The sequence below is a fragment of the Colossoma macropomum genome, unplaced genomic scaffold (genome assembly GCF_904425465.1).
Source record: "Colossoma macropomum unplaced genomic scaffold, Colossoma_macropomum, whole genome shotgun sequence".
NCBI classification, from domain to species: domain Eukaryota; kingdom Metazoa; phylum Chordata; class Actinopteri; order Characiformes; family Serrasalmidae; genus Colossoma; species Colossoma macropomum.
The window spans coordinates 13,523,955-13,539,226 of record NW_023494790.1 but is presented as its reverse complement, the minus strand read 5'-3'; the positions used below and the strand labels follow the sequence as shown (position 1 = coordinate 13,539,226).

General features: G+C 39.4%; 1 protein-coding gene across 1 annotated transcript in view; it reads left to right on the top strand.

Moving 5' to 3' along the window:
* Positions 1-15,272, top strand: part of pcdh15b (protocadherin-related 15b) — a 302,478-nt gene that overhangs the window by 96,534 nt on the left and 190,672 nt on the right. Inside the window, exons 10-11 of the mRNA XM_036572205.1 lie at positions 5,067-5,175; positions 10,024-10,136. Of these exons, the coding sequence (XP_036428098.1) occupies positions 5,067-5,175; positions 10,024-10,136 (222 nt within the window). The remainder of the gene's footprint in view (positions 1-5,066; positions 5,176-10,023; positions 10,137-15,272) is intronic.

Genomic DNA, 15,272 nt, shown 5'->3' with positions numbered 1-15,272 from the left:
GAATTGCCCCTAGGTGTGAGTGTGTGAGTGTGACTGTGTATGTCTGTCTGTTTCCCCGGCGATGGGCTGGTGACCTGTCCAGGGTGTATCCTGCCTTCCGCCCAATGACAGCTGGGATAGGCTCCAGCACCCCACCGCGACCCAGAAGGAAAAGCGGTTTAGATGATGTATGTATGTTTGTGTGGCTTTAAGTTTTTTAACACACATGGACTTGGCAGTGAATGCCATGTTTACATGATTGGAAAATGTAGTTGTCCATGATATGGGCTGTTTCATTGATAATTCTATTTAACATTAGCAATTAGCATTTTTGGCTGAAGCGTTTGTTAATATTTGCCATTAATGTTATACAAACATTTTTAAAGCTTCATAGTTGAATCGATATGTAAACATATTCAATTGAAGTGGTTTATTGTGTGAAATGGTTCATTGAGTGAAATTTACCAACTTGGATTTATTTACAGTGGTAGGAACCTGGGGTCATGGTGTCTACAAGAGAAAAATTGTCATTTTATTTACAGTTCAAAATGACCAGTGGACCTACATATGCTTTCAGAGGTTTTATGTAATGTTGATAATAATACAATAGTTGTAACATGTAAAGTTGTAAAGTGTTATTGGGTACTATTTTGCCTTAAGTGCTGGGATAGGTCCAGCACCCTCTGCGACCCAGGAGGACAAGCGGCTTAGAAAATATGTATGTGTGTGTGTGCACCTTAGAACACCCTGCATGTAACTTTGCACCATAAATTTATTTTAAAATGTTTTAAACCAAAAGCTTATTGCCAAACTACCATATATACTGTCATGCATCATATATACCATCATTACAGACTGTAGTCTAGTGGTCTCCAACTCTGAATCAGATGTATTAGAGTTAAGCAAGAGGTGGGGCAGCTTATTGGATATGAAACCATATAAAATGTCTCAGCGTATTCATAACCCTTATGTGTAGTAACTTTCTTTTGTTAAATTATCTTGAAATTTAGAAAAATCTTGGGAATTCTATTTTAAGAGCATATACTGTGCATCGCTGACCTACAGTGTCAATCATATTATATGCCATGTTAAAGTGTGCTAGACTGCATTTGTACAGTTGAATCTTGCTATTGTTCACCTTCACAAAGTAACTCCATGTGTAACCAGACTCGTTGTAAACCCCCCTTTTCCACAATGGCAATCCCCCAGTGGTCTTCAACTGCTCCCTGCCTTAAGTTCCCGTTTAAGCTTGTCAGGGACTTTGGTCGTCAACGCCTGTCCCTAATGCCCGCCTCGCACACAGGCATATGGCATGGCTGCAGCTGAGCTGCACTTTAGCTGCACTTAGCATTGAGGATTAGCATGGGCCTGCTCATTGCTGATTTGCAGAGGAGCTTTCTTCGAAGCTTTGTTTTTTTTTCTTTTTTTTTCCACCCCGGTTATCCTTTGGTTTACCCTCGCTTTCCCTTTTTAATGGGTGTCATTTTAGGTTTTCCTAGGGCAGGCTGAATTATAGATGAGCTGCTTATTTACTGGCTGCCGAGATTGCACCCAGACTTGGTGTTTGTGATTCTGCACAGCCATGCAAAAGAGGTGAGAAGAGCAGCCTACAGAGCTCGTAAGTGATGGCGAGGAGGTTTAGGCTCAGGTGTTGCAGTCAAATATCTGAAGTTCATGGCTCAAGTGACCGAGACATGTATGTAGATTCTCATAGACCACACAGACTGGCCACTTCATTACGTACACGTCCTTGTATCTGTCCATTTTATTAAGCTCACTTACTATATAGGTGCACTTTGTAGTTCTACAATTACAGACTGTAGTCCAGTGGTCTCCAACTCTGGTCCTAGAGAGCTACTTTCCTGCAGAGCCTAGTTCCAGCCACAATTTGCCGCACCAGCTGCAGCTAAAATACCTCTTCCCAAGTCCCTGATTGGCTGGATCAGATGTATTAGAGTGGGCGGGGCAGCTTATTGGATACAGGTTGGAACTACAGTGTGCAAGAAGGTAGCTCAACAGGACCAGGCTTTGAGTGTCTGGGGTTCTGTTTCACTGCATACTTTGTTAGCTACTTTTTACCGTTCTTCAGTAGTCAGGACCCCCACAAGACCACCAGAAAGCAGGTATTATTTGGGTGGTGGAGCATTCTCAGCACTTCAGTCACACCGACATGGTGGTGGCGTTTTAGTGTGTTGCGCTGATATGAGTGGATTAGACACAGCAGTGCTGCTGGAGTTTTTAAACAATTTCCACTCACTTTCCACTCTGTAAGACACACCTACCTTGTTGGTCCACCTTGTAGATGTAAAGTCAGAGACAGTAACTCAGCTGATTCTGCTGCACAGTTTGTGTTGGTCATTCTCTAGTCCTTCATCAGTGGTCACAGGACACTGCCCACAGGGTGCTGTTGGCTAGATATTTTTGGTTAGTGGATCATTCTTTGTCCAGCAGCGACAATGAGATCTACTCATACCAGTGCAACACACAATAACATGCCATCACCATGTCAGTGTCACTGCAGTGCTGAGGATGATCCAACACACAAATAGCACCTGCTCTGTGGGGTTCTGATAGAAAATCAGATTTTGCATCTTCGTGTTTTATATTTTCCTGTGCAATTGTTGTTTGTTCTGTGCGTTTGATGGTTTCCTTACATACTGTTTTGTCTCTGAAATGTTATTCTTCACCCCAGTGGTCCCTAAATGTCCTCTTATCCATGTGCCTGTTATGAACATTGTCTTATTCTTTCTTTAGCTCATAACTGGTAGCTACATGTTTGTTATTACAACTGTATAAGGGTTAGTGACAACTATGTGGGTCATCTCATTGGGTGAGGCGGTGGGGGAATTAGGGCAACCTTCTGGTGTGCCAAATCAGATGTGCAAGCAGACCGAGTTTGGCCCACTGGCCTCACTTTTGGCGGCCCTCCTCAAACCTGTCAATGCAGATTGTACATTGAATGCAATTAATTATGTAGCTGTGTAATTGCATTTAAATAGTATAGCACTGGGTTGCTTAAACCTTTTGTTGTTGGAAGCGAAGGTGCAATGTTTGTGGTGGGCCAATGGCCAAAAAGACAAAACGATACACATATAAAGAAGGTATTGTGATCATAATTATACTTTTGCATTGTATTTTGTTTCCAAAAGAAAGGTAAAATGTAATAAGTCATATATAGTATACAAATATATTTATTCTCTCATTGGGTGAGGGGGTGGGGCTGAGGTAACTTTCTGGTGGGCCAAATCAAACATGCTCATGAGACAGCTTGGGCACAGTTGGGCAGGATACTTTGAAAAAGTAGCAAAGGCTGATTACAGAGTAGACTGTACTAAATGTGTTTAGTAACATATTCGAATACAATAAATAAAAAGTAATGTATTCAGCATAAATTTGAAATACATGGGAAAAAATCTGCTGCTGTAATTTTGAATTTATTCACACAATTACTGTTTTTCTTCATGAAATTCCTCTGTTAATATGTTGCATGAAGATTTTGCTTATCATTCTAATGAAGTTCCAGAATTCATCACATGTTTTCATCCAGCGCTGCTCTCATAATCCCCCTAGCACGAATCCAGTACAACACTGCTAATGCTAAGCTTATCACTCACGAACATGCCCACTACTAAGGAGACTATTCAGTTTGATCATCCCTCAAAAGAGCTCAGTAACACTAAGATAAGTAACTAGCTCATCATTGCTTTATCAGTCTGCTCATTATCTAGCAGGAATGTCAGCATTTACAAAAAAGCTTCTGGACTTTGATGTGTTTTTTAAGTGGATTGGTATTCTAAAGGTATTCTAGTAAAGTGTAAAAAGTAACTGTATTTTGAACACTGCTTTTACAAAATGTAACTTTTGGGCAGAATACTTGAATACGGATACAGAATACTGAATCTGGATACTTCATTTCTGTATTCTGAATACATATTCCGAATACTTGTATTGCATTACATCCTAAATCTGCCCCTGGGCCACTTTGGGTGTGGTAATAACATGGTAATGGTAATAACTCTTGACTTTTAACCTCACTCTGCAGGGGGTCCTAATGGCCATTCCGCTGGCAGGATGGAAATTGACTCTAACATTTTTTAAGTGATAAACATTGATGACTGTGTATGAAATGTGTTGCTGCTAGTGAGCAATGAGAGGTGAAGTGGGAGGGATGAGAACTTTCTATACATAAAAACAGTGTACAACTGTCACAATAAAAATAGCATTTATACACAATAAAACACTGTTTATAAATGTGGACTTGCTTGCTTACTTGCTTGCTTGCAAAAATCCAATTTGCTTCTGGTTTTGGAAGTCATATTTCCCATCATTATTGAAGAAAATAAACAGCATGGTGCGAAAACAGAAGGACCTTCAAAACAGGTGGAAATTGCATATTATGGCTACCATGAAAGGGGGAAAGGCTAAAAGACTAAGCAGGTTTATTTTGAGGAAAGCATTTGCTTTGATGATATTAGTGACCTAGTAGTTTGGGAATAATGACAAAGCCCACACATTTTATCTGCTTGTTTGGATGTCAGCACTCATCAGCACTCAAACCTTTCAGGTGTGTAAATCACTTTTGGCCTAAAAGAGTTTCAGAATGTGCTTTTAGCCTTCATTTTGAAAAGACAAGTGCTCTTCATATCTAAAAAATGTTCTTTGATGATCATGAAGCTGAGTGTTGTGAAATATAAAGTATTAGTCAGTAGATGTTTAATATTACTTCACTGTTGCTTGTCTTAATTGAAAAGTATTGGTGAGAAAAGTGTGGGTTTCTGGAGAGTTTTGCATGATTGGATTTTTTTTCTCTTTTTTCTTGGAAATTTTGCAACAGCCGTGCATGTGTTAGCCTCACAGCCTTGGAGATGTGACAGCGCGATGCCGTAATGTCCTTGTAGCTGCTGTTTGAATCAAAGGTTCTGAAGTACCTTCGCAGTGAACAGAGAAAAGATTTTAATCACTGGTGACTTCCTGTTCTAGCCTTTCATCTTGGCAGGATCAGAAAAAAGGCGGAAATGTGCCATGAGTCTCATTTAATAGTAACAAAACAACAAAACAAGCCTCTTTATTTCCCCTGTTTCCAACAGAGCCGAGTGAACCCAGTAAATGTGACCCCCCCAATCCAGGCTGTGGATCAGGACAGGAACATCCAGCCTCCTTCTGATCGGCCAGGCATCATCTACTCCATCCTCATCGGTAGGTTTTTTCTGGCTGTTTGTGCTGTGGTGGTGCTATGATTTCAGAATGAGGTGTGCCTAGGGTTGCCAGCAATTTGAGAAATTGTGCTTTTGTGTTTTTGTTTTTTTCTTTTTTCTGGGGGGTTGTGGACTTCATTGCTATGACTTCATGGCTTCTCTTTAGTTCCTCCATCAGGTTGTCCATTTCAATTCATGAAATTAGCTAGCTATTTTAAAAGGAATAGTTTGGTAAAAAATCAAATTTACATGACTTTCCACTTACTTCAAATGCAGTTGATCAGCCAAGACGCGTTTGGTGTCCAAGTTTTGCTTCTTTGGTATTGAATTGGAGCTGCTAGGCTACGCATGCTATCAAACACTGGATGTCAATAGTCAGCAAAACAATTACCACAAATACATCCCAAAATCTTTATGTACTTACGTAAAATTATGTTGATAAGCTACATAAAGTATATGTAAAGTTTATATAAATTATTTAGTAAGATGGCATGAATACACTTTATTTACTCCATGTACCTTATTTGTTAAGGTACATTTGTAACTAAATTATCATCCACATAACATCACGTTTTCTGGTACTATTCTGCCTTCAAACTCTGGGAAGCTGGAACGCAAGGGCGTGTTGTAAAACATGACTACGCAAGTTTATAGAGTTAGCGCAGTAATGCCTACGGCTTGCTTACTATAAGAGTTACAAGGTGCGTTTTAAATAATGATAAACCTATGAAAATGAGGAGTTGCATTCCTTTTAGCAAAAACAGAACAGAAGAAATCTATTAATAGTTTGATACTTTACTACTGATTTCCTACTAATGCAAACGCATGTAAAGGCCTTTGGCAATGAGTCACAAACTTGCAAGAGAGACATTCAGTAAAGTTACTGTGCAGAATCTCCAGTGGGATATTCTAAAATTTACAGCTGCTCCAAGTACATTATTACAGATGACATCTCAAAGAAATCAGTCTGGGTCGCTGCATCCACAAATGCAAATTAAAACTCAAAAACGCAAAGAAGAAACTATATATTATTAGCATACAGAAACACCGCTGCCTTCTCTGGGCCTGAGCTCATTCAAAAAGGACTGAGGGGAAGTGGAAAAGTGTCCTGTGGTCCGACAAATCAACATTTGAAATTCTTTTTGTAAATCATGGACCCTGTGTCCTCCGGGCATAAAGACCACTCAGCTTGTTATCAGTGCACAGTTCAAAAGCCAGTATTCATGATGGTATAGGGGTGCATTAGTGCACATGGCATGGGTAAGGTGCACGTCTGTGAAGGCGCTGTTAATGCTGAATGATATATGCATGTTTTGGCAACATATACTGCCATCCAAACAACGTCTTTTTCAGGAAAGGCCTTGCTTATTTCAGCAAGACTATGCCAAACCACATTCTGCATGTATTTCAACAGCATTGCTCGGTATTAAAAGAGTCCGGGTGCTAAACTGGCCTGCCTGCAGTCCTGACCTGTCACACACTGATAACATTTGGCGCATTATAAAATGAAAAATACGACAAAGGAGACCCCGAACTGTTGAGCAGCTGAAATCCTACATCAAGCAAGAATGGGAAACATTCCTCTTTCAAAACTACAGCAATTGGTCTCCTCAGTTCCCAACGCTTACAGAGTGTTGTTAAATGAAGAAGTGAAGAAGTGAAACACAGTGGTAAACATGCCCCCGTCCCAACTTTTTTGGAACGTGTTGTTGTCATCAAATTCAAAATGGGCATATATTTTTCAAAAAACAATGAAATTTCTCAGTTTCAACATTTGATATGTTGTCTTTGTGGTATTTTTCTTTAAAAACATGGTTTACGTGATTTGCATATCATTGCTTTCTATTTTTATTTACATTCTGGACTGTTGAAAAATTACAGGACAAAACAGTAAAGCAAAAGTACCCCTTAACCCAATTTAACTCTTTACCGCTGTTATTTTCACACAGTTAGCTGAATAAGAGGACTCTCTTACCAGCACAGGCCTAGTGTAGACAATTTTGTCACAGTTCTCATATGAAAAATCTTTGAAAAACATTATGGACATTGGTAAACACAGCTGTGTTGCTGCTTGTTAGGCTTGGTTCAGATGGTTAATATTATTATCCTCGACTACTGGTGCACAGTAATGTAATCAAAGCTCAGAAGACATTTTCAAGGCGGCCAAAAGTCACTGCAATTTGATCGATGATTAATGAAAAAAAATGTCATTTAAATGGTATAGTTTGATGAATTATGCTTAACATGAACAGGGACATGAACTAACAAGGTAAAAACAGGAGTTGTATCAGTAATAGTTTTATTTTCATTCGTAAACATGCAGTAATGCATTTACAAACTTAAATTGCACAACGGAGTGAGCCAGTGAAGAGCTCAGTGAAGGGCTTGGGCCTTGGCCTACCAGAGCCTGTTACTAGCATCGCGCCTGTCTCTGGGCTCTCTGTTCAGGCCATGCTAGTGGGTCAGGCCCTTTCCCGAGAGGAAACAGTGATTTTCAGATAAGCATGACGGGTCTCTCAGTGCAGCGGGAGGGGAATACAGGCCCACCCGTGGAGCTCTGAGATGAGACCCGGCAATGTAGCAGCAGGCTCAAGGGGGTGGGTGAGGGGGAGTTGTGTTGATCCAGCATGCCCACAGGTTTCAAGCAACAGGGTGAGTCAAGCCTGCTGGCAGGAAAGTCAGACCATAGTGTGAACCACAATGGCCTTCTATTTTTCAGTATCAACACAGCAGAACAAAAGCTGCTGTTTTGTTCAGGAATTGTTCCTGCTAGATTCTTAACCAGGACTAAGAGAAAGAAGCACATCACTCCAGTTTCTTAAAACTTTTGTAATATCAGAAGATTGTAATACAACCCTAATTCCATAAAAGTTGGGACACTGTGTAAAATGTAAATAAATGCAAATAAAAATATGCAGTGATGCAGATCCCATAGGCCCATATTTTGTTCACAATGGAACATAGAACATACATCAGATGTTGAAAGTGAGGCATTTTACCATTTCATGAAAAACATTAACTCATTTAGAACTTGATGGCAGCAACGCATCTCAAAAAAGTTGAGACAGGGGCAACAAAAGGCTGAAAAATTAATTGGTACTATTAAAAAACAGCTGCAGGAGAAATTTGCAACCAACTTACATGACTGGGTATAAAAAGAGAATTTTAGAGAGGCGGAGTCTCTCAGAGGCAAAGATGGATAGAGGTTCACCAATCTGCAAAAAACTGAAAAATTTCAGAAAAATGTTCCTCAACATAAAATTGTGAAGACTTTGGATGTCTCACCATCTACAGTACATAATATCATCAAAAGATTCAGAGATTCTGGAGAAATCCCTGTACGTTAGGGACAAGGCCGACGGTCAGTATTGGATGCTTGTGATCTTCGTACCCTCAGACAACAGTGCATTAAAAACAGGCATGATTCTGTACTGGAAATCACTGCATGGGCTCAGGAACACTTCCAGAAATCATTGTCCGTTAACACAAATGCTGTTTAAAAACAAAAAAAGTTCAAGCTGTATCATCCAAAGAAAAAGCCATATGCCAACACAATCCAGAAACGCCGCCGTCTTCTCTGGGCCAAATCTCATTTAAAATAGACTGAGGCAAAATGGAAAACTGTTCTGTGGTCAGATAAATCAAAATTTGACATTCTTTTTGGAAACCCTGCAGACTCAAGAAGAGAGGGACAATCCTGCTTGCTATCAGCACACAGTTCAAAAGCCTGCATCTCTGATGGTATATGGGGTTGCATTAGTGCTTATGGCATGGGCAGCTTACACATCTGGAAAGGCACTATCAATGCTGAACAGTATATAGAGGTTTTAGAAAAACAGATGCTCCCATCCAGACAGCGTCTCTTTCAGGGAAGGCCTTGCATATTTTGGCAAGACAGTGCTAAACCACATACTGCATCCATCACAACAGCATGGCTGTTGAGGACTGTTGAGCAGCTAGAATCCTACATCAGACAAGAATGGGACAACATTCCTCTCCCAGAACTCCAGCAGTTGGTCTCCTCACTTCCTAGACGTTTACAGACTGTTAAAAGAAGAGGGGATGCTACACAATGGTAGACATGGCCCTGTCCCAACTTTTTTGAGATGCGTTGCTGCCATCAAGTTCTAAATGAGTTAATATTTTTCATGAAATGGTAAAATGTCTCACTTTCAACACCTGATATGTGTTCTATGTACTATTGCAAATACAATATGGGTCTATGACATTTGCAAATCATTGCATTCTGTTTTTATTCATGTTTATTTACATTTTGCACAGCGTCCCTTTTTTGGAATTGGGGTTGTATTTACTTTTTATACATTTTTGCTTATCCTGCTGTCCTTGTCTGTGTAGTGTGCTTTGAATTACTGCAGTGTATGAAATGCGTTATACAAATAATCTTCATTTGCCTTACCTTTTGTGTAATAGCACATTACCCCTTATCCTGTCTGTAGTGAGTGGTGGCTGCACTGAAATAAATGGAATAAAATGAAATGAAATAAATAGCATGGAGTGCATTTTGAAACTGTGAAAAGCCAGAATGGCTCATTATTTCCAGTAACAAACTCCTGTGTGTTATTATAATGTTGAATTATTATTATTATTATTATTATTATTATTATTATTATTTATTCCCATCATGTTTTTTTTCTGTTATTTATTGATGCATTCTTTTTCTCTGTGATCATCTGTGATAATGTCCTGTGGGAGAGGAGGTGGGGGACATTCTACAATATTGTATTAAGTGTTTTGAATATTCTGTCTGAGAAGAAAAACATTTCATTTCTAATTCACTTTTATGAAAGTCTGTCATTTTATTAATCCCTCTCTCTCCCCTCTTTTGCAGGCAAACCTGCGTCCTATGCAGAGTACTTCTCCTTGAACAGCAGCACAGCTGAGCTGAGGCTGCTGCAGCCTGTCAGTCGTGAGCAGCACCAGCGATTCGACTTGGTGATCAAGGTAAATAGAGCTGAATAAACTGATGCTGGATGTGGGAGATAAATCATCTAGTGAGAAGGAAAAGTCACAGAAGTAGGATGAAAGTACACAGTCTGTTTATTAACACAAATTCAGGAAGCGCTGTTAAAATCCACTGCAGGTACAGTGGTAGGCTGCAAGATATACAAAATACTATAATTACAGTGGCAGTAGAATGGATCATACTGAAAAGCTTATTGACTTTCAACCTGGCACTGTCATAGGATGCCATCTCTCCAACAAGTCAAATTTCTGCCCTGCTAGACCTGCCCTGGTGTTATTAAGTGCTATCATTGTGAAGTGGAAACGTCTAGGAGCAACATCAGCTGGGCCATGAAGCAGTATACCACATAAGCACATACAATTGGCTGTCTTCAGTTGCAGCACTCACTATATAAGTTCTAAACTGCCTCTGGAAGCAACGTAAGCATAAGAACTGTATGTCAGGAGCTTCCTGGATTGGGTTTCATGGCTTAGCAGCCACACACAAGCCTCAGATTTCTATGCACAATGCCAAGCATCAGCTGGAGTGGTGTAAAGAACACCACCATTGGACTCTTGAGCAGAGGACACGTACACAATAAACATGGCAAAATTGGTTTGAAACTCACCTACGTATTTCACCTTCTGTGATATCAGTACCTCAAAGGCTAACATTGCAAAAATGATTAACAACTGAAATGCCACCCTACTTAGAATTGTATTCGTACATACAAGCAGTGTTCCAAAAGCTAGGGTGTAGCCTAGGTGGGCTGCATTTTACGTCATTGAAGGCTATTTCTATCAGAACCTTCAGAATGAAGCTAAAAAATATATTCTGACAGTTTTTTAAGGACACGACAAGAGTATCCTTGAGTCACCCATAATCCTTTGCACACACTTATAAAGACACAAATAATGACGACAAAACCACCAACTAGGATTCCTAGACTTATCCAATTAAGTTGCCAGTACTAACGGTAAAGGTGCTATGCAAATTATACTACGTGTTTCAAAAGGTCAGTAAAATGTATAGTCAAATATACAGTATGCTCTTTCTTTAGTGTTTCTGTTCAAGAGGGTGTGAATTGAATCCAGGGCATAAAAACTTAGCTAAGCAGTATTTAGCTTGCCGAATGGCATGCTGTTAATTACAAATAAATTAATGTTTTGCTTGTCAGCTTACTAGTATTCAGAGTTTTTTTTTCTGTATCAGATTTCATACTGATGATGTGACAAAGTGGTCTAGGCAAACCATTCTGTTTTGCATTATGTAGTACAAACGAGGAGCCTTCATAAGAAAGTCCTACCAAGGACCCACCTTTCTAATACAGTCAATCAAGAGGACTTACTATAAAACGATATAAATGTAATGGTGATGATGAGGGGGCAGAGACAGCATGTTCCTAAAACTGATGACAGTGCGAGAGGAAGAGAAACAGACAGATTTCAGTGAGGTTTCAGCACAGACCTACGGATGAGCTTAGCTCAAACAGTCGGGGAAGTGTGTGAAATGCTAATAAAAAATAAACAAACAAAGAGTTCTTATTTGCATTTCATAGACTGTCAAAACAGTTTTAGAGTTAAGGTCTGTAAATCATGGACCACAAATCTACACTGGTGTTTATGCAAGAGTGGAGTGTAGTGCTGAGTGCTTTAGTGTAATGATCCATAAATAACATTGTACATGCCACTGGGCTCCTCACACCAAGAGTAAGTCTGTGTGTATGTGTGGACTTGAACTGATATGTGGATGAAACATTCCCCTCTAGCTGGAAGCTTAGCCTGTAGATGCTCATAGGATCAAAAAGAAGTATGTGGCTATGAGATATGTGGCTATGCAGCCATGCTACATGGATAGTGTACGTGGTGTGCTGGTGTTGCACAGTGGGAGACTGGAGATAAAAACGGACATAAAAACGTGTGTGCACACACGTGTGTATACACCCACTGGCCACTTTATTACCTTGTAACTCCACCAGGCTCGTGCAAAAACATTTCAGGGCCAGCCGCTCAGTGATTAAATAAGGCAACATGAATGCGAATTTAACTTCAATTAATTTGGGGAAAAAACTCACCACTAGGTTCTAAAACATTATCACACTGTGTCTTTTAATAAGAGTCACAGTGTAATTATGTTTCAGCTGAAACCAGACCTGTTGTTTTTTTTTTTCACAAAGCAGACAAAAATTTTTGCCACTGTGAACTACTGTGACTTTACCTTCTATGCTACCTACTTACTATGAACTCATGAGCTCAGAACCTGACATAATTCCCTATTTTTACTGGACCACCCAGAGCAAAGACATTTGTTGACATGCATCATGGGTCTTATGAAACTCAATAATGATGAAATATCAAAGCAGTGAATATGTGTCTGGCTTCAGTTGGAATTTTTCCTTCGTCTTGCATTATATGCAATATTATTACAGTCACCAAGTACTAGTGCTTGACCAATAAGTGCACTGAACTGTAAACTGGTGTACTGTTATGCTGCTTTGGTAACAATTTTTAGAAGTTCGATCTATTTGCCAATATAGCGTCAGCTGGCTCGGAAGCTATAATGCTAGCTGATTAGTATATATTAGCCTAAAAACTCCTATTTTTAATGTTACTCTCTGAAGAGAAAATGCACATTTTGCTAATCACATATAGTAGGATACTGCAACAATACAAGTAGGAGGCAGAATCTAGCTACGCCACAAAAAACAGTGTAATGAACCTTAAACAAGCACTGTTAAAAAAAATTTAGAAAAGCTTTAGCTTTAAAGTTTTAGCTGGGACTTGAGCAGAAGGAAAGCAGTCACTTTATGTGAGGGGGTGGATAATGAGTAGCTGACATATATGTATTGCAAACTCTGGTACTTTGGCAGAATCAAACAAAAAGAACAGAAGAAAACAGCAGAAAAAGTCATTTCAAAAACCTTTCAACAGAAAAGACCAGCGTTATTCTTTTTCTGCCAGTCCATTGTAAAAACAGCACAATAACATCAATATGTTACAATTGTATAACGTAGTGCCTCAAAGGCTGCCACAAAAGTCTCATATAATTGTACTTTTTAAATAAGGTAACTTCATTAACTTGGAGCGCACAAGCTCTGTTCCTTGTCTCGCTAAAACAGATCTTGATAAATGACCAAAAAAGCACACAGTTATTATACATGCTTACCAGAGAGGGCACTTGTATAGTCTGAAAGTTAATGTTATCTAGTTAACTTATCTCTGTAGCTAGATAGCCACTAGGTTAGTACGTCTGCCGTGGTTGTTCACCCATTTAGTTGTAACTCAGCTACTTCAGAGGCACATTTTTTTCATCTACTATTGCCTCTGGTCACTGGTCACTGGTCCCATGAACTAGATTGGATGTGGTGGCGCTGTACTGATGAAAGCATCACCAACTCACTCAATTGTTACCAGTCATGCAAACTATTGCCTCTACTAGTAAAAAATACACCTAGTTCTTTAATTCATATTTTCTAATGAGCTAACTGGCTGGAATTAGTACTACAAGTACTACAACTAGTACTAGTACTACAACTTTAACATGCGTGAGAAGTAACTAGCTTGTGAGCAAAACATTTAATTGGCAGGCTTTTGATACAGTTCACTGAAGCACATGTCTGTGTTATATTATGTAGCGAGGATGCTTGCATGATCACCTCTCCATGTCACTGTCTGTTTTGCACTCTGAGGTTGTTCTCCTGAAGGCTTACAGGTGACTCTAATGTCCTTTTCCTCCATCTGTGTGGCTTGGACAGATTGCTCTTGGGTAACAGTTGGAGCCTTGAGAGGGAATGAGTAGAGTGTAGCCCAATGGGTCTTCCAGCTTTTCACCTAGACAGTTATAGTGCTAATCTCCGAATAAGAGACACAACCAAGCATCTCTCCTCTGAAGGTATAAAGTAATACAGCTTAATGTACAACATAGAGGGACAGGTGTGCATACGAGCGCAGGAGAAGTGCAAAATATCTCTTGTTGTGACTGCAGTATGTGTCCACAATGTGCCTGAATTTAATGTTCAGTTACTAAGACTGCAGCTTATCATGCAAACTAGCCCCTCTTACTAACTGCTCACTTGTGAGGAGCAGAGTTTAACAGAAGCAGAGAAGTAATGGAGCAGTCAACAAGCTTGTGACAAAACAGAAAGAAAAAATTTAGTGACAAAATTGAGAGTGTTAAGAATAAAATTAAAAAATAAGATTCTTTCCCACCAAAACATTCTATCATATTTTGCACTGCATCTTCTCTTGTGCGTTCTCATCTGGTTCTAAGAGCTTATACAGTGTTCAACTTTTGGTAAATATACTTTCACCACAAGGCTGATGTCGCTGTCTAGCCGCTGTGTCTGCTGCTGCTTTTAAAGAAAGTCTCTCAACAACACATCTTTTTAGACCCTAATACAAATTTACACCTGGTTTTGAAAGGTGGAGGAAAATCGGCGCAAACTGGTTGACACAAAGTTGCTCGACTTTAGTAAATTGAGTGGAGTGAATATGTAATCTACCACACTTGTAATATCCCCACACATTTTTTACACAAACCTCACTCAAATGAAAATGCATTTTGCGTTTTTTCCATGCACACGGCCCATAAACTGCATGTTTGGGTTGTATGCCATTTTTATACGTAAAACGCAAGCAGAATGTCTCCAGTTTGCAGCTGAAACTGCTGCAAAAGGCATCAGGTCCAGAATCTTAACTGTAATTTGAGTAGCATTGCCGCCTACTTATTTTAAAGTGTGTTCATTAAATATGAAGTTGTTTCCTGCAGTGGGAGTGCTGATATATACTGCATGTATGTATTATTTATACTTTATATATATCATAACAATGACATTATGTATTTAGATCACCCGCAGACAACTTCATATTTAATGAGCCTATTTTTCCATAGATATTTTTCAATATAATACTTCCCTGTGGGTTGTATTTTTCAGCCTCAGAGTTTGAAGGTATTTTTGCTGCATTTTTCCTAGGATTGCACTCTTCTGGACTGAGATTGATGTCATTCTTGGAGTCCGATGAAGCCATTAACACATATATACATATTGGCAGATGCCTGACGTGGGTTTCTGTGTATTCTGCTTATTTAAGTTGATAAGCATGCTAAAAGGGACAGAAGCAAGAGCGTATAGAAAA